General features: G+C 44.1%; 1 protein-coding gene across 3 annotated transcripts in view; it reads left to right on the top strand.

Moving 5' to 3' along the window:
• Window positions 1-18,493, top strand: part of tns2a (tensin 2a) — a 46,806-nt gene that overhangs the window by 7,671 nt on the left and 20,642 nt on the right. For all 3 annotated transcript variants that reach the window (XM_039010428.1, XM_039010427.1, XM_039010429.1), the window contains exons 2-7: window positions 2,459-2,564; window positions 2,850-2,887; window positions 15,185-15,220; window positions 15,492-15,533; window positions 15,649-15,698; window positions 16,152-16,335. In XM_039010428.1, the coding sequence (XP_038866356.1) occupies window positions 2,459-2,564; window positions 2,850-2,887; window positions 15,185-15,220; window positions 15,492-15,533; window positions 15,649-15,698; window positions 16,152-16,335 (456 nt within the window). The remainder of the gene's footprint in view (window positions 1-2,458; window positions 2,565-2,849; window positions 2,888-15,184; window positions 15,221-15,491; window positions 15,534-15,648; window positions 15,699-16,151; window positions 16,336-18,493) is intronic.

Raw genomic sequence — 18,493 nt, 5'->3', positions numbered from 1 at the left:
GAGGGAGTCAGAGCATCCAGGGGGTCTGTAGGGATGGATGTGTGTAGCATCTGTGTTGGCTCCTCCCTTCAATCACGCTTCTGTTCTGCGGGCTTCTGGTAGACAGGGAGAAGGAAAGGGAGGGATTATTTTCAAAAAGCGGTTCTTTGACTAAGGAACTTCTGGTTTTCTGGGCTGGACGACATAAAAATAAGAGAACAGAACCCTTTTGTGTGCTGAACTGCTGTTGATGCCTGGGGGGTGAGGGGGGGGTGGGGGAAGGGGGGCTGTCCCAGAGCAGACGGGAGACACAGGGACTTGGCGATAAAGGTTGTCCCATTACACTGACTGACTACACAAACAGTCAGGATTGTGAGGTAGCAACTCACTGGTGTGTACTTGAAGGGTGTTTTTAGGAGAGGAGGGGTTGTAACAGAGAACTGTCTGCAATTTTTTTTTAACCCAGAGTCTGAAGTTCTATTTGGGCGGCTAACGAGGTAAGATGTTATGCATGCCCATTTTAGACATACTTTGCCATGATGGTGAATGGGATATATAGCCTGTTGGTGAACATTGCGAACTTGTAATAATAAATAATGTTTGTATAAATAAAGTACAGTATGAGGAGAATGTTAGCATGTTTTTGTACAAATATGTAAACTAATGACTGGAGAGCGAAAAATCATGAAAACCACAGACAAACTTTGTAAAGACGGAGGGAAAACCAAGATATTTGGTTTGAATCAACTCAACCAGTCTAAGTTTTCAAGTTGCTGTGTACACTTTGAAAAAGGAGTTTCCGGCTGTCCCCATAGGAGAACCCTTTTGGTTATAGATACAACCCTTTTTAGTTACAGGTAAAAACCCTTTTGGGTAGAACCCTCTGTGGAAAAGGTTCTACATGGAACCCACAAGGGTCCTACCTGGAACCAAAAAGCATTCTTCAAAGGGTTATCCTATGGGGACAGCAAATAGGTTCTACACAGCACCTTTTTTACTAAGAGTGTAGCAGTTTCACTAGATACCCTTATCTATCTTTTCCCCCCCATCTCTCTTTCCCTCCATCCTGTCCTCACAGCTCTCATTTGGCAGATGATTATCCAAAGAGAGCCAATCATTCCTATTATGTCATACAGAAGGAACCATGTGGCACATGTCTCACATGGGGGACATTTTCATTTGTTACACCTTATTGTTATCGTATGGCCCCAACTTGCACATTGTTTCAACTGAGTGTTTACCATCTGTGGCCGGCTGCTTGTGCTTATGTCAGTATCCAGGTCCGTGTTCAGTATTGCACAATGTTGTGAAGTGTTCACAATGACTGGAATGTCTCTCTGACAAGTAAAGTAAGGAGTCATGTCAGAGTTTTATCTCTGCAACATTCAGTACATTGCACCTTTTCTGAACTCATCCCAGGGTATGCAGGCGCTGCAGTCCGTCCGTCCGTCTGTTTCTCTGTCTGTCTGCCAGGTGGTCTGTAATGCAGTGATCGTGTCTTTTGCAAAAATGTTGTGAAACCATGCCCAGTATGTGTGAAACTGCTTACAATATTTTACTCACACACAACAGTAGGCTTGCGGTGAAGTTAATTAATGTCTCTATTTAAACTTTGTTCCCGGTCCACTCCATGGCTGCAGACAGGCAGAAAGTTTCAGAGAGACACTTGTTTAGTGTCATGCCTGGTATGCTTGGGGTCAGTGGTGAGGTGGGGCCATGGGTGGGCAGGGAGAGGGGGGGGGGGGGGTGCCAGCCCTGGGTGTCCACACAGTTGCATAGTGAACATGGTAAGCACAGTCTCCTGCCAGCTGTCCAAATAGTGCCCAGTCGTAGCGGGAGAGGAGAATGGAAAAGTGTGCAAACAGCCCCTTTACTGAAGAGGAAAAGCACACACTGCCGTAACAAAGGTTCATTATATGTTTCAGTTTGATTTCCGGACCAATGAAAACAGACAGGCTTTGAGGCAGTAGATAGATTGTACTGTACACACATGAACATGGACACACGGCCATGCATGGACACTTCTGAGGGCTTACATTAACTGGTGGATTTGCCCTCAGTATATCTGAGTGGGTGTTTCTATGCCTTCATTTTTTCCACAAACATTCTCCATCCTTTCTTTCCTTAGTTCACGACATAGGGAGAGAGTGTGTGAATGTGTGTCTGTGTGTAAGAGCAGAGCAACCATTTGTTTACATTGGCTTAGTTAACATGCCATGAAACGTGTAACTCCCATACCCCTGCAGTCTCATGTTCAAAGCCAATTTCATGTTGTGAAACAAAGTAGGATCATGGGCGTGTTACTAGAAGATTACCTCCGTTAGGGGACCAACCATCCAGAGGTTCTGGAGCAGAAATAAGGATCAGCAAAACCTGACTGCAAAACTCCTTTCACTCAAACACGCCAACAACCTGCTAGTGTGTGTGCTTCTCCCTAAGTACTGAGTTTCTGACTGTGTGTGTACCTGTGTGTTGACAGACGGGCAAGGAAGAGCCCCATGTCTTCAAGGAGAAGACCTTTAGGAAGAGGCGTCAGTGTGGGGTGTGTCGTCAGAGTGTGGACAGCACAGGGTCCTTCTGTCGAGGTGAGTGTCTCTCTCTCCCGCTTTCGCTCTCTCTCTTTCTCTCGCCACCCTCCTCCATGGAGGATCCTGTTCAGCTGGCACTCCTGTCAGCTCTAGCTAGCTGTCTCTCTCAGAGCCAACAACCTCCTGACTGTAAGCTGATTGTTGTCTAGGGAGCTCAGCTTAGTTAGATCATGTTTTTAACAATGCTACATCAAATACACAAAATTAACCTGGATGATGGAAGCTGACTAATTGCTCCATTCTCTGTCTCCCTTTGTTCCATTCTCATCCTTCTCGTTCCAGTGTGTAAAACAGCCACTCACAAGAAATGCGAGGCAAAGGTAAGACTCCAAACTGATTCACTCCTGCGTAACTTGCCCAACTCTGGAATTGTCCTCCCTGTCCCTACCCTATGAGCTAGATGCCACCTCTGAGTTGAGATGCAGCGGGTTAAGGAAGGCTACAGTTTCTTTCCACTGATGTGAAGGCTTCACTGTTCCATTCCCAGAACGGGGACCGGCCGCACCCAAGCCCCACGTTGCTCCATGTGAAAGGGTCATTGATGGAGGAGTGAATGCCAACTTTGGCCTGGGGCAGGGAGAGACTTGGCAGACTGCGGCGGCGGGCGCCATGCATTATGGAAGAAAGCATGTGGCAGAGATTGCCTTCCAATCTTCGTAGCATCTTTTCCATCTGACGAGAGACCATTAGAAGATAAGTGGGGGTGGGTTTGGAAAGTAGCAAATCAATAAAAGTCCATAGCCAGTTGTTTTTTCAATATAATTTTCATATTTGATGATTTCTATCTAGGAATGGGCACAAACTCGTCTGCAGTAGACCTGGAATAGTATGTAGGCCACTCTTGTCCTGTGGATTGTAAAGGTCTGGCTGTGTTTCCTCAAATTAATGATTTTTGTCAGAGGGATATTATTTCCACATTGTTGTGTTGTTTGTGGCCTGGATGTGTTTGGGTTTGGAGATGATAGCTGAGGCTGTCCTGTTGACTGGGGGTGGTCGGTGCCCAGGCAGCGATAGCCATCGGTCCTGCCCAGGAAGGGAGAGGCCAGGCCAGCCTCCGGGGGCATGGCCATCTCAACTGTTATCTGGCGTTAAGAGCCAGCGCTGAGGGCTAAAGGGGCTCGCCCATGAAAGCTTGGGATTCAGGAAGCTCGGATCGAAGGAAGCTGCCTGGGGTTTTATTGAAACCACATACAGAAGAGCAAACACAAACCCCAAATACACATGGTACAACATCCGTCTGGCCCTGAGGGTTTTATAAGTTATTGTCCACGAAAATCTGTCTGATTTCAATAAAAAGACCAGCCTCTGTGTTATGCTAGTGTAATAACCTGAGCTTTATCACAGTCATTGAGAATGAAAGAGAGAGCGAGAGATCGACAGATGGTCAGGTCAGTGTCAGGCCAGGGCCCGTTTCCACATAGCGGGTCCCAACCTGTGCATATACAGATGTACGGTCTTAAATTAAGCCAGTTTGCTACAGCAGGAAAACAATCCTGCAGCAAGAGGAAATGTGAATTATTATGGGTATTATAATTAATGGAGATAGTTTGAGGGGTTGATACATTTTTCGTTAGGGCAAATCAAGTCTGACATTTTAGAGTGGAAATTACAAACTTTCGAAACCTTTTTAAACCTTGAATACACTACAAGTTTGCATTTCCTGCTGTGCAGGAAAATTCTCAGCAACAGATGAGTGATCAAATTAAGATCCTACATCTGTACTCTTCTTCATTATGATCTAAAAGGTAAAACTGATCCTAGATCAGCACTCCTACTCTGAGAGGCTTTGTGGATACGGGCCCAGATCTGTATTATCACTTGTCTGACCGCTTGCATGATGACGAGTTTCTCACACGACTGGCCTATCCGAGTGATGTTTTTTCTCGCCTGAATCTAGGATTACAGGGACTCTGCACAACTATATTCAATGTGCAGGACAAAATTGAGGCTGATTAAGAAGTTGGAGCTCTTCTCTGTCTGCATTAACAAGGACAACACACAGGTCTTTCCATCATTGTATGATTTTTTGTGTGCAAATGAAGCTTACGGACAATGTCAAATGTGATATAGCGAAGCAGCTGAGTGAGTCTGGTGAACAATTACGCAGGTACTTTCCCGAAACGGATGACACAAACAACTGGATTCGTTATCCCTTTCATGCCCTGCCTCCACTTACTGATATCTGAACAAGAGAGCCTCATTGAAATTGCAACAAGCGGTTCTGTGAAAATTTGCGCCCAGAGTATCTTGCCTTGGCAAATCACGCTGTTAAGACACTGATGCCCTTTGTAACCATTTACCTATGTGAGAGTGGATTCTCGGCCCTCGCTAGCATGAAAACTAAATACAGGCACAGACTGTGTGTGGGTAATGACTTAAGACTGAGACTCTCTCCAATACAACACAACATTGCAGAGTTATGAGCATCCTTTCAAGCACACCCTCATTCTCATAAACCTGTTGTGAGTTATTCACAATTTTCAATGAACAATACGGTTTTATATGTAGGATGGTTAAATAAAGAGCAAAATTATTTATTATTATATATTATTATTTGTGCCCTGGTCCTATAAGAGTTCTTTGTCAATTCCCACGAGCCGGGTTGTGACAAAAACTCACACTCATTCTTATGTTTAATAAATGTATCGTATAGTGTGTTACAATGATGGCAAAAAAACTAAATTTGAGAATGGTGCTAGAGGGGGTACACAGCTGGAGGTTGAATGTTGAAGGGGTACGGGACTATACAAAGTTTGGGAACCATTGACATAGACTGACCATTTGAATCCAGGTGAAAACAATGATCCCTTATTGATGTCACTTGTTAAATCCACTTCAAATCAGTGTAGATGAAGGGGAGGAGACAGGTTAAATAAGGATTTTTAAGCCTTGAGACAATTAAGACATGGATTGTGTATGTGTGCCATTCAGAGGGTAACTTCGCAAGATAAAAGATTGAAGTGCCTTTGAACAGGGTATGGTAGTAGGTGCCAGGTGCACCGGTTTGTGTCAAGAACTGCAACGCTGCTGGGTTTTTCTCGCTCAACAGTTTCCCGTGTGTATCAAGAATGACCCACCACCCAATGGACATCCAGCCAACTTGACACAACTGTTTGAAGCATTGGAGTCAAAATGGGCCACCATCCTTGTGGAACGCTTTCGACACCTTGTAGAGTCCATGCCCTGACAAATTGAGGCTTTTCTGAGGACAAAAGGGGGGTGCAACTCAATATTAGGAAGGTGTTCCTAATGTTTGGTATACTCTGTGTGTATCTTATCACCATAGGAACACGTTTAAGGTTAACAAATAATGTGACAAATATTAGAGTGAGGAAATCTTACCTGCTTCGATGACATCTGCTTTGCCAGTCCAAGAGATTTTTAACTTTGGCAGAAGGATTGCAGCAGCAATAAGTTAGGGATCTTCCTTCATTCCTCCAAAGCGCTTTCAGAGACCCTCTCATGAGTGGCAGGGACATCTTGCACGATGCTTCCAGCCTCTTAAGTTTTGATTGTAGCAATAAGATCACCGGCAGCAGCCACCCCATATGTGTGTTGGTCTCTGACTATAGGATGTTCAAAGCCGCCACCTGCCGTCACCACAGGCCTCATCACGGTCAAGAAGGCTATTTCTGTAGGGCTCAGCCTGTAAGACATAAGCACATTTTAACACCTGTTAGAATAGTCATAGTTCATGGACAATAACTGTTTTAGAAATAAATTACATACATTTATATGTTATCATGGCAGATATCTTTGCTTGTTTGATGGTTCCTTGGTCTGGTTGTTTTTGCATGCTGAGGTGAGGTTATTGTAGACCGTCATCTTTGATGGAGGTTCCCTCTGAACAAAAATATTCCATCTATGTATGCAAAATGAATGTCACATGACCTCATGAAACACACAGAGATTGGTTTTATACAAATGAATGTGAACAAACCCATGTGCTGTTCTCTCTCACTTCATATACACACTCAATAAAATTATAACGATGTGTATGCAAAACATTACTTGTGAGAGACACTGATGCTGAAAGAATACATCAATCAGGTTAATGTAATACATTTTAGGCTTAAACACTTGACTTAAACACTCATTAAGGTGTCATGAATGGCTTCATAAAGGTGTTATGAATGTAAAGTTTAAGCCCCAGATATAGTAAAGATCTCACAACCTCAGACCAATTTGGCAACCGGCCTCACAACCGCAGACCACGTGTAACCACGCCAGCCCAGGACCTCCACATCCGGCTTCTTCACCTGCGGGATCGTCTCAGACCAGCCACCCGGACCGGACAGCTGATGAAATTGTGGATTTGCACAAGTTTCAGTGCAGCTCATATGTGTGCTCGTCGCCCTCACCAGGGTCTTGACTTGACTGCAGTTCGCCATCGTAGCCAACTTCAGGTGGAAAATGCTCATCTTTGATGGCCACTGTCACGCTGGAGAAGTGTGCACTTCACAGATTAATCCCGGTTTCATCTGTACTGGGCAGATGGCAGACAGAGTGTATGGCGTCGTGTGGGTGAGCGGTTTGCTGATGTCAACGTTGTGAACAGAGTGCCCCATGGTGGCGGTGGGGGTATGGGCAGGCATAAGCTACGGACAACGAACACAATTGCATTTTATTGATGGTAATTTGAATGCACAGAGATACCGTGACAAGATCCTGAGGCCCATTGTCGTGCCATTTATCCACCGCCATCACCTCATGTTTTAGCATGATAATGCATGGCCCCATGTCTCAAGCATCTGTACACAATTCCTGAAATGTCCCAGTTCTTCCATGGCCTGCATACTCACCAGACATGTCACCCGTTGAGCATGTTTGGGATGTTCTGGATTGACATGTACGACAGTGTGTTCCAGTTCCCGCCAATATCCAGCAACTTCGCACAGCCATTGAAGAGGAGTGGGACAACATGTGTCCACAGGACCCAGTCAACAACTCTATACGAAGGAGATGTGTCGTGCTGCATAAGGCAAATGGTGGTCACACCAGATACTGACCGGTTTTCTGATCCACTCCCCTACCTTTTTTTTAAGATATCTGTGACCAACAGATGCATATCTGTATTCTCACTCATGTGAATCCATAGATTAGGACCTAATTTATTTATTTAATTTGACTGATTTCCTTCTATGAACTGTAACTCAGTAAAATCTTTGAAATTGTTGCATGTTGCATTTATATTTTTGTTCAGTATATTTAGCCTCACAACTACGTTTTTTTTACCATTTTCTTGGTAGTGTACAGTAGCTAGCTAAAAGAAGAATACAATTTGACCCATTCTATGAGACTTAGCTACAGAGTCTGGCTTTTATGTTATCCAAATTTACACAGAGAAAGTACATATCTAAAATTCCTAGGTCCCACTGGGCACAGCCACCACCACACGTAGTGACAATGACGTGCTAGGCACAATAACGGCTATCATCATCGGATGGTGGTTAGCCATGTAGCTAACTAGCTAAATTAGCTGCAAGGATAGCTAGCTTAGCAGCCGCCTCCATCATCCTGGGTAAGCAAAGCTTGCATTGCATGATTACACTCTCCCCTCTCCTGTGCTTAAAGGAGAACTGGTCACTGAGATGCGGCCAGGGATTTTCCTCCTCGGCTTTAACACTGGGTCTATCTGTGTCTGGATTGTCTCATCTCCTCAGTCTCCATTGTTTTTCACATACACCTCTTTTATAAAAAAATATTTTCCTCTGGGGACCCAGATCCTCAAAAAGTTCTACAGCTGCACCATCGAGAGCATCCTGACCGGTAGCATCACCGCCTGGTATGGCAACTGCTCAGCATCTGAACGTAAGGCTCTACAGAGGGTAGTGCGTACGGCCCAGTACATCACTGGGGCCAAAGTTCCTGCCATCCAGGATCTATATACCAGGCGGTGTCAGAGGAAGGCCCAGAAAATTGTCAGAGACTCCAGTCACCCAGGTCAAAGACTGTTTTCTTTGCTATTGTACGGCAAGCCATAAGACTCCTGAACAATTAATCAAATGGCCACCGGACTATTTACATTGACACCCCTCCCCATTTGTTTTGTACAGTGCTGTTACTCGCTGTTTATTATCTATGCATAGTCACTTCACCCCTACCTCCATGTACAAATTACCTCGACTAACCTGTACCCCCACACATTGACTCGGTACCGGTACCCCCTGTATATAGCCTCGTTATTGTTATTTTATTGTGTTACTTTTTATGATTTTTTACATTTGTTTATTTGGTAAATATTTTCTTAACTCTTTCTTGAACTGCACTGTTGGTTAAGGGCTTGTAAGTAAGCATTTCACGGTAAGGTCTACACTTGTTGTAGTCGGCACATCTCACAAATAACGTTTGATTTGATTTGATTTGATTGGCCTGTTTTGGCGTGATGCGTGAAATTTGATTTGATTGGTCACTGACTAAACAACATGAGCAGTTTTATGGCTCCGCAAACCTTCCGTGCCATTATGATCTACTATTATGTATAGCCTACAAAATTGTGCTCTGTAACAGATGGTTTTAAAAAGGTAGCAGAGTACAATACTTCAAAACATACTTACAGTGTAAGTAAAAGTACAGTTACTGACGTTGAAAAATACAAAAAAAAAGTAACTACTTGGAAAAGCAACTCAATTACAGTAACAAGAGTACTTGTTACTTCCACCTCTGAACAAGACCTTTGGCTGATCTTCACATTAACCCTAAATGTCTGAGTAGGGTATGTAACAACTCAGTTCCTCATTTAAGAGTTTAAGTCACGTAGTTTCTACCATGCATCTGGAGACATCCTAATTCACTAGCCATCTGTGAACCATTGTGCTCTCATTATGACTGAATTTACAACCTTTTACAGACAAGTGTTGCCATGAGCCTGGTGACAAACTGTCCCGTAAGTTACTGCCAATGCTCCCTTGGGAAAAAAACCCTGGTCTCCTCTTCCCAGAATAAAGCATTTCCTGGAAAAGAGGGGGACCAGAAAAAAGAATTGTCTGTGTGCTTCTCCCTATGGCTTCTACTCTTGTACTTGTCTTGTGGAGTTGTGGTTAGTCATCCAACCACGACGTCAACAACCTACAGCTGGCTCACCTCTTGTCTTTCATGAGCGATCCCACGTCAAAAATACATCAATATGCCAAAACAGTGTTTTATTTATGCTTCTTCTCTGTAGAGAGAACAGTTCCTACTTATCTGTGAGCTGGAGTGGAACATGTGGTCTACAGGGAGCGAAGGGGGACCAGGGATAGGGGAGGGGGTCCAGGATTAAGGGTCAGGGAATGTTGCCCATGATGAGCTACCCAATAAGGCAGGAAGAAACATTTCCGCTATTTCGGGAGGAATAGTAACGCCCAGCTGGATATTGGTTGTAATTTACGGGAAATCAGTTGAAGGTGTGGGGGGGAGGGGTACAGTACTGTAGATAGGAAGTGGTGGAGGGACAGCAGACAACTGTAAGAGGAAGGCCTGTAGATCCGGTTAACCTCTACTGTTTTTCTAACCCTGTCAACAACACAGAGCTGACCCAGCATCCTCTCTGCTCATCTTCTATTTCCTGTCAGACCCAAGCTCAGAATAACAGAAAAATAGGGATGTGTCACTGGTAAATAATTATCTTAAAATCCAGTTGTTATATATTTATCTCTAAATTAGTTTATATAGAAATGTCCTACAGGAAGTGTTCAATAGAAATAGAATGAATGTGTCTCATCATCATCGTTAGGGACTCTGAGTCACCACCCCGTCACAGAGTCATGGTAATTGCCGGGGTAGATAGCGTGGCTTGTTGTGAATGTGGGCAGACTTGTGAGTGAGTCAGTGTGATGCTGATCAGCGTTAAAACCATAAGCGTGACAGCTGGCTTAGCAGGTCTGGGACTCTGCCAGACGACCTTTGGTAGAGGGGAAATAAGCCAGGCTAATTGGCCACTGTTTTGCTCTGTTCTGACTGCACAACGTTGAAGGCTGCATAGTCTCCCTATCTTCCCAAGAATGTCTTTCCACTTTCTCCACTACAGGGCAGACCATGGTAATGTGTCTGGTGCCGTATTCAGTAGTCATTACATCCAGGTTATTGCCATTTGTAGATACATACATGCTTTGAACTGACTATACATTGTATAATGTGACTGTATAGTGAGTCATGGCAGTCAGTTCGTTGCTGTGTACATGGGGCAATGACTCCTTACCACAAAACATTTCTCTTAGAACTAGAGGAAGAGAAAGAGGCATCGCCATCTGAGGAATGTATCTGTTCAGATTTCAGCAATATTAGTGGGACAGCAAGAGACTAGCTCTAGCTAGAATGGTCAGGACGAACCCATTTTAAACAACAGAGGGAACAGGGAGGAAGAGGAAACTATTTAGACACGATGGCTCATGTTGGTTTGTTCACAGGGGATTTTTCCAGTGTTGATCTCTCACAATCTCGCATTGCTGATTTTTTCGTTTCTGTTTATTTACCACTGTTTATTTTTGTCCAGCATTGCTCTTTGAATACTTCTTGCACTTGGAGGAGGCGGGGTTGTTGTGGTCACTGTTGACTCTGGCTCTATGACTGGGAGTCCCACACAGTAATTACAGATACCAAAAGGGACACATGTGACCTCTGTCCTATCTGTTCTGTTCTGTACCCACCCTCAGCTGTTTGGTGAGAGAGATGGAGAGAGCGAGAGAGAGATAGAGAGAGTGATATGGGGGAGGGAGATACAGAGAGATGGAGAGAAAGAAAGATGAGAAAAGAGGGGGGAAAATGAAGGAAAACGTCAAGAGAGGGAGAAAGAGACGAAGTAAGAGAGCGAGGAAGAGAGAACGAGAAAGGGAAGGAAAGAGAGAGACGGGAAGAGAGAGGAAGAAAGAGATAGAGAGGGAGACAAATATAATGGACAGAGTTTAAGCCAGATGGATAAAGAGATCATTCCCTACAGCAGTTTATCTCTGTCCTGGCATTCGAGGCCCCCAACGTTAGCTAGTTTTCTCGCATGATTCACTTTCAGGGACTCTCAGAGACAGCACACCTTGCAATGATTAAGGGGCATTAGGTCTGCTTCAGACTCCTCATGACAGCGTAGTAAAAATGAGTGAACGGGGGTTGGGGATGGGGTGTTTGAATAATGAAACCTAGCTCAGAGATATACAGTCAGGTACCTCCACTGGGACTTGAACCTTTGACCTTAGTCACACCCCACTATCTTCTATATCAGGAGGGTCTATGAGAATGGACAGCTGCCTGAGGGACACTAACCAGCCTCATGCCTGTTGGGCACTATGACATCACCAGCCCTCTGAAAACACCCTTGTGATGAAAGCACAAGGCCATCTGGCATCAGCTTTCAATTCTGATTGGCTTCCCTTTCATCATTGCCCTCTGATTGGCTGTCCCACAGGGAGAGCAGTTGGCTAATAAGCATCAAATATAATTGTCTTGGACAAATGCTATGTCAAGACAACAATTGGTTACAGTAAGACAAAGGACAAATACACTGAGTGTGCTCTTTCCATGACATAGACTAGACAGGTGAATCCAGGTGAAAGGTATGATCCTTTATAGATGTCACTTGTTAAATCCACTTCAATCAATGTAGATGAAGGGAAGGAGACAGGTTAAATGAGGATTTTTATGCTTTGAAACAATTGAGACAATGTGTGCCATTCAGAGGCTGAATGGGCAAGACAAAAAAAAGTCCCTTTGAACGGGGTATGGTAGTAGATGCCAGTGAGTGTGACAGGAACTGCAACACTGCTGTTTTTCACACTCAACAGCCAACCAACTTGACACAACTGTGGGAAACATTGGAGTCAACATGGGCCAGCATCCCAGTGGAACGCATTCGACACCATTCCCGATGAATTGAGGCTGTTCTGAGGTGTTCCTAATCATATTTACGAATGTGCATACCATGTCAGTGAAGTCATAGAAATGCCATTTCTGTGTGTGATTTTCTCCTATGCTAATTGAAAGCTGAGAAGAACCAGATGGTGATTACACAACCAGAATATTGTTGTGAAATTCCTGCCATGTGGGTTTCAATCACCACTCTATTAGACCTCAGTCTGTTTTGATATGTCATGAGGTTTTGTGACTCAATGTGGAACAGGGTTACAACAGAGTTATGGCGGATACAAAGTGTACAAATCCAGTGAAGTTTCTATGGTTACACATACAGCCTTAGCATGCTCATTGTCAGTTTTCAAAAACTGTTTTCGAACTCTGTTTAGTGATAGGCTTGATGGAATTAAAAGAGACTGTTGAGAGACTCAACTCTTGAACAAAACACGAATCGGACTTGACAGAGAAAGGCTGAATTAATTATCATTGGGGTGGGGCCGAATCACAGTTGATGAAGTCCAATTGGCCCCAGTTCTGCTCACTAATGATATTGTTTACATGATGTTCGTATCCCCATTACTCCTCCCTGTCTCCTCCCCTGTTCTCCACTCTACTTACAGAAACACCTGCTGGTGTCAGTGGACATGAAGCAGACCCCCTTTGTTCTCTTATGCACCCTAGGATTTCCCCTATACACACACACTCACATACTCATACGTATAACATACCAGTAATGCTCCCTCATCATCAGTTATCTCTCCCATAGCTAGTCTTGCATAGCACTGAAGAGATGCACTCACAGTGAGTGCATTAGCCATGGTCCCTGGCTTTAATGGATCAAGGACATTGGTTGGACCAGTGGCCCATCTAGAAGAGGCAGAGAGGGGTTAGCACCATGAGCCTTACCAGCTGGGCCTGTTTGGAGAGCGATATAGTGGGAGAGGTACATGGAGGGAGAGCGGGAGTGAGGGAGAGGGGAGGGGGAGAGCACTTGAAGGAAGCGTGTGCGTAAGTGTTGGCCCAGGAGATGGAATCTGGTGTGTTTGTTCTGGAGTAATGCTCCCCTGCTGCAGGCCCCATCGCTCGCTCTGAGAGGGGAGGGCAGCAGGCCGGGAGAGAGAGAGAGAGGGTGAATGCTGCTGGAGAGAGGGAAAGTTTGACAGGGAGTGAGAGGGGAAAAGAGAGGAGGGAGGGAGAACGCTGGATAGAGGGATTATTGGAGAAAGAAAATGTTAGCGAGAGGGAGAGAGAGTCAGTTTGGAAGAGAACGAGGGAAAGAGAGGATGTGGCCGGAGAGAATTGGTTAGAGGCAGAGGAGAGGGACAGTTGGACAGAAAGACAGTGGACAGTGTGCTGTCTGGTTCACCTCCTGGCCATCAATCAATCAATCAAATGTATTTATAAAGCCCTTTTTACATCAGCAGATGTCACAACGTGCTATACAGAAACCAGCCTAAAACCCCAAACAGCAAGCAATGCAATGCCATGTTGTTCTTGTGTTAGCAGCAGTACCCTAATACATCCTTTTAATGTGGTTCTTGTTATTGTTTTCATAGTTATGTGGTCTCAGTTTCACAAGCCCAACTGGCAGTCAGGACACAAGATAAGATCTGCTATGATTCTTAAAGAACAAAAGTATTATCCGTCATGGGGACAAATTGTTCCACTGCTTGACAGAATAAAGCAGTGGTGGTTCCATGAACTTTATTGTAATCAATCAGAAACAAGCTCTGTGATGTAGTCATGTGTCTCATTACAGCACATTGTCTGTTGACACCACCCTGCTTAGCCTATAGCCACCTACTGTATGAGGAGGAGAGGTTTGAGGCCCACACATTTTCTTAGAAATGCACACAAGCACACTAGCTATATCTGGCTCACACACACTCAAACACAAACATACTCCCACCCAAGGGGTCTGTCACTTCCCTCTGTACACAATGAGTTATACAAGCCTTTGCCCTTTCCTGTGGCCAAACAAACAGGCGTAACAGGGTTGGGGAGTGGAAATGCTAGGACATACTCTGGCCCGCAGTGTGCTTGGCCATTACGTAAGCATGACTGTGGTCCTCAACCCTACCTCAAATCTACCAGTGCTTCCTTCCACTTGCTCCGGAACATAGGTCTGGGTTCACGATCTGCAGACCATTGCACATGGGAAATTACATTGTGTGTGTGTGTGTGCGTGCGTGCCTGAGTGCGTACGAGACAGCAAAGGCTGTAGTGTTGTCAAAGCAAATGTTTCTAATAAATGCTTTAAACCAGCATATTAGTTGTACTTTGTAGTGCTTTGTGTTTATATGAATCAGTGTGAACATGACCAACATGATTATGTGCACATGCTCCCTGGCTACCAACTGTGCCATTGTGTGAGTGACACCAAGATGGAGTGGGTTAGCAAGATATATTATGCAACCTCTGGTTTTTCTCAGACCGTCCCACCAAGCGCCCCCAGAGAAGGTTGGGACTTGCATACCATACTCCCCTTGTCCTGGTATTTCTACTGTAATCATGTCTTCATGGGATGACAGGGCTCTCGTATCTGGCTTAGATGTGTTTTTCTCTCTTTATCTCTCCGTCTGTCTGAGGGAGCATTTCCTCTGGCGCATCTTCCCCGGCCTCGCCAGCCTCACCACTCCCTTCCCTCTTTCCTGGAGAAAAATACAAGAAGAAAAAAAACAGACGGCGGAAAGCGAGACTTAGCGGATAGCCTCAGAACGTGCAATGTGTATGTTTCACTGTCTGTTTTGGTTCGATCATGTTTCTCGTTGGAAAAATGGTCTGTTGTTCTGTTTCAGGTGACCACAGCATGCATCCCAGCTCCATCTGATCTGGTAAGTTGACCCTCTGTCTCTCACTCTTTAAATAGTCTTTCATTCCTTCACTTTATGATATAAACAACAAGCTGTAACCATCCATAAATCTGCAGTGCTGTTGGAAAATGGCAGATGCCCCTCTTTTCCTTGGCTAGTAGAGTGGGCTTGGTTTGTTCTTGGATGAGAGTGTTGTCTAGAAGTCAGGTTGCTACAATAAGTAGTATAGGTGGACCTTCAGGAAGGAAGCCTGTTTGTTGAATCACCATATATCTCCCCTTGTTGCCTACAGCAGCGCAGAGGGACAGCTCCATCCCGACACGTCCAACACCTGGTGAGAAGACTTTTCCAGACACACTTTTCTCACTTCCCCTCCACAAATGAATGTTCATGCTGTTCTTCTTGTGAGTGTGAGAAATGGTTCTAATTGAATTTCTCTCTGTCTTCAGGGTTCCACAAAGTCTCTGACTTACACCAAACAGAGAACCATCCTCCCCAGGTAACACAGCTCCCTATGATAACCCAATTCAATTCATTATTTAACATGTCTCTCTCTGGAGGAGGAGGAGAAGAAGGAAGAGGAGGATGATGAAAAGGAGGAGGTACTGGATGATTAAGAGGAGGATTTCACACTGACTCCTATCTCCTCCTCTTCATTCTCTTCTTCTCTTTCCCAGTCTCTCCCTTTTTTATCACTCCTCCTTCCTTCCCTCTTTTTATTCTACACCTCCTCTCATTATCCAACTACACTTCCTCCTGTTTTTCTCTCGACCCCATTTTCAAATCAGGCTACACCACATGGGGTCGCGACCCCTAGTTTGGGAAACGCTGAGTTAATGTAAGGGAGGCTGCAAATGAAAGGTTTCAGTGTTTCTGTTTTAGAGCTCAATGGAGTAACACGACATCAATCTGTAGACCACCTCATAACCCCTTGCGTTTTTCCTCTGGTCAGGAGTTTCAGTGTGGACCGTGTGATGGAAAGAGTCATGGAGGGCCACTATGACTTTGACCTGACCTACATCACCGAGAGGATTATCTCCGTGTTCTTCCCCCCTCTGCTGGACGAGCAGCGCTACCGTCTCAACCTCAAGGAGGTGACCGCCATGCTCAGGTCCAAGCACCAGGACAAGTTCCTGGTGAGTACATTATATGCTGCCGCTGTCGACATGGGCTGGGTTCAAATATCTACGCTACTATCATACCACTCCAAATGAAGGATTGTGTTGGGCATGTATTATAAGTGGTAGGCTGGTATGGATTTTTGGAACGTAGCCATACACTCCGTGATGCTTTCATATGTGCTTTCATAGCCACCCAGAAAAGCAACCCAGAAAAAGGTTAAAAATAGCCCACATGAACATACGTAGCCTGAGAAACAAGGTTCATGAAATCGATAACTTACAGATGACATTCATATACTGGCTGTCTCAGAAACTCACTTAGATAATTCCTTTGATGATACAGTGGTAGAAATACATGGTTATAACATCTATAAAAGAGACAGGAATGCCAATGGGGGAGGCTTTATGTATTCAGAATCATATTCCTTTTCTGAGCCGAGATCACTTTCTGAATCAAAATGGAGGCAGAATGTTTTTTTTTAACATGACTTAAAAGCCGTAAGCCTATGCAACATTAACCTATTAAAAACAGTACTGTAGCAATGAGGTTTGTGCAGTAGGCTCAATACATTATCACTGCATATTGGTTATTCTTGAATTGCCCTGCCATTGTTGTTCTTCTCAGACCATTTAAAAATAATATATGATCAGAATGTTAATACAGTGCATTCGGAAAGTATTCAGACCCCTTGACTTTTTCTACATTTTGTTACCTTACAGCCTTATTCTAAAATGGATTAAAATTAAAATAAATCACTTTCACACAATACCCCATAATGGCAAAGCAAAAACAGGTTAGACATTTTTGCAAATGTAAAGTCATAAATGTACATACACTTAGGTTGGAGTCATTAAAACTTGTTTTTCAACCACTCCACAAATTTCTTGTTAACAAACTATAGTTCTGGCAAGTCGGTTAGGACATCTACTTTGTGCATGACACAAGTCATTTTTCCAACAATTGTTTACAGACAGATTATTTAACTTATAATTCACTGTATCACAATTCCAGGAGGTCAGAAGTTTACATACACTAAGTTGACTGTGCCTTTAAACAGCTTAGAAAATTCCTGAAAATTATGCCATGGCTTTAGAAGCTTCTGATAGGCTAATTGACAACATTTGAGTCAATTGGAGGTGTACCTGTGGATGTATTTCAAGGCCTACCTTCAAACTCAGTTCCTCTTTGCTTGACATCATGGAAAATCAAAAGAAATCAGCCAAGACCTCAGAAAAAATTGTAGACCTCCATAAGTCTGGTTCATCCTTGGGAGCAATTTCCAAACGCCTGAAGGTACCACATTCATCTGTACAAACAATAGTACGCAAGTATAAACACCATGGGACCACAGGGGACCGCTTGGCATTCAGGACAAAGGGTTCAATCGTGGTTTCATCAGACCAATCTTATTTCTCATGGTCTGAGAGTCCTTCAGGTGCCTTTTGGCAATTGGGCTGTCATGTGGCTTTTACTGAGGAGTGGCACTCCTCCTCCGATTGCTCAATTTGGCTGGGCGGCCAGCTCTAGGAAGAGTCTTGGTGTTTCCAAACTTCTTCCATTTAAGAATGATGGAGGCCACTGTGTTCTTGGGGACCTGCAATGCTGCAGAAATGTTTTGGTACCCTTCCCCAGATCTGTGCCTCGACAAAATCCTGTCTCTGAGCTTTGCGTACAATTCCTTCAACCTCATGGCTTGGTTTTTGCTCTGACATGAACTGTTTAACTGTGGGACCTCATATATACAGATGTGTGCCTTTCCAAATCATGTCCAATCAATTGAATTTACCAGAGGTGGACTCCAATCAAGTTGTAGAAACATCTCAAGGATGATCAATGGAAACAGGATGCACATGAGCTCAGTTTTGAGTCTCATAGCAAAGGGTCTGAATGCTTATGTAAATAAGGTTTGTTTTTTTAAATACATTTTTTTGTTTTGTTTTTTAAAATAAATTTGCTAAAATGTATAAACCTGTTTTCACTTTGTCATTATGGGATCTAGATGAGTGCACTGACTACTTCCCGAATGCACTGTATTTCAGACCAGTTTATTACCCATTCTGACACTGACTGTAACTCCTTGCTAAGAGTTTCAGTGGGCTCACTAGCTGTAGGTGCTGATGTGTAGAGTGTGCAATCATCAACATACATAGTCATTTCAGCTGGTGGCTTATC

Source organism: Salvelinus namaycush, chromosome 16 (genome assembly GCF_016432855.1).
Source record: "Salvelinus namaycush isolate Seneca chromosome 16, SaNama_1.0, whole genome shotgun sequence".
Taxonomy (NCBI): Eukaryota; Metazoa; Chordata; class Actinopteri; order Salmoniformes; family Salmonidae; genus Salvelinus; species Salvelinus namaycush.
Note: the sequence above shows the minus strand (reverse complement) of the source record. Positions and strands in the feature narration are given on the sequence as shown.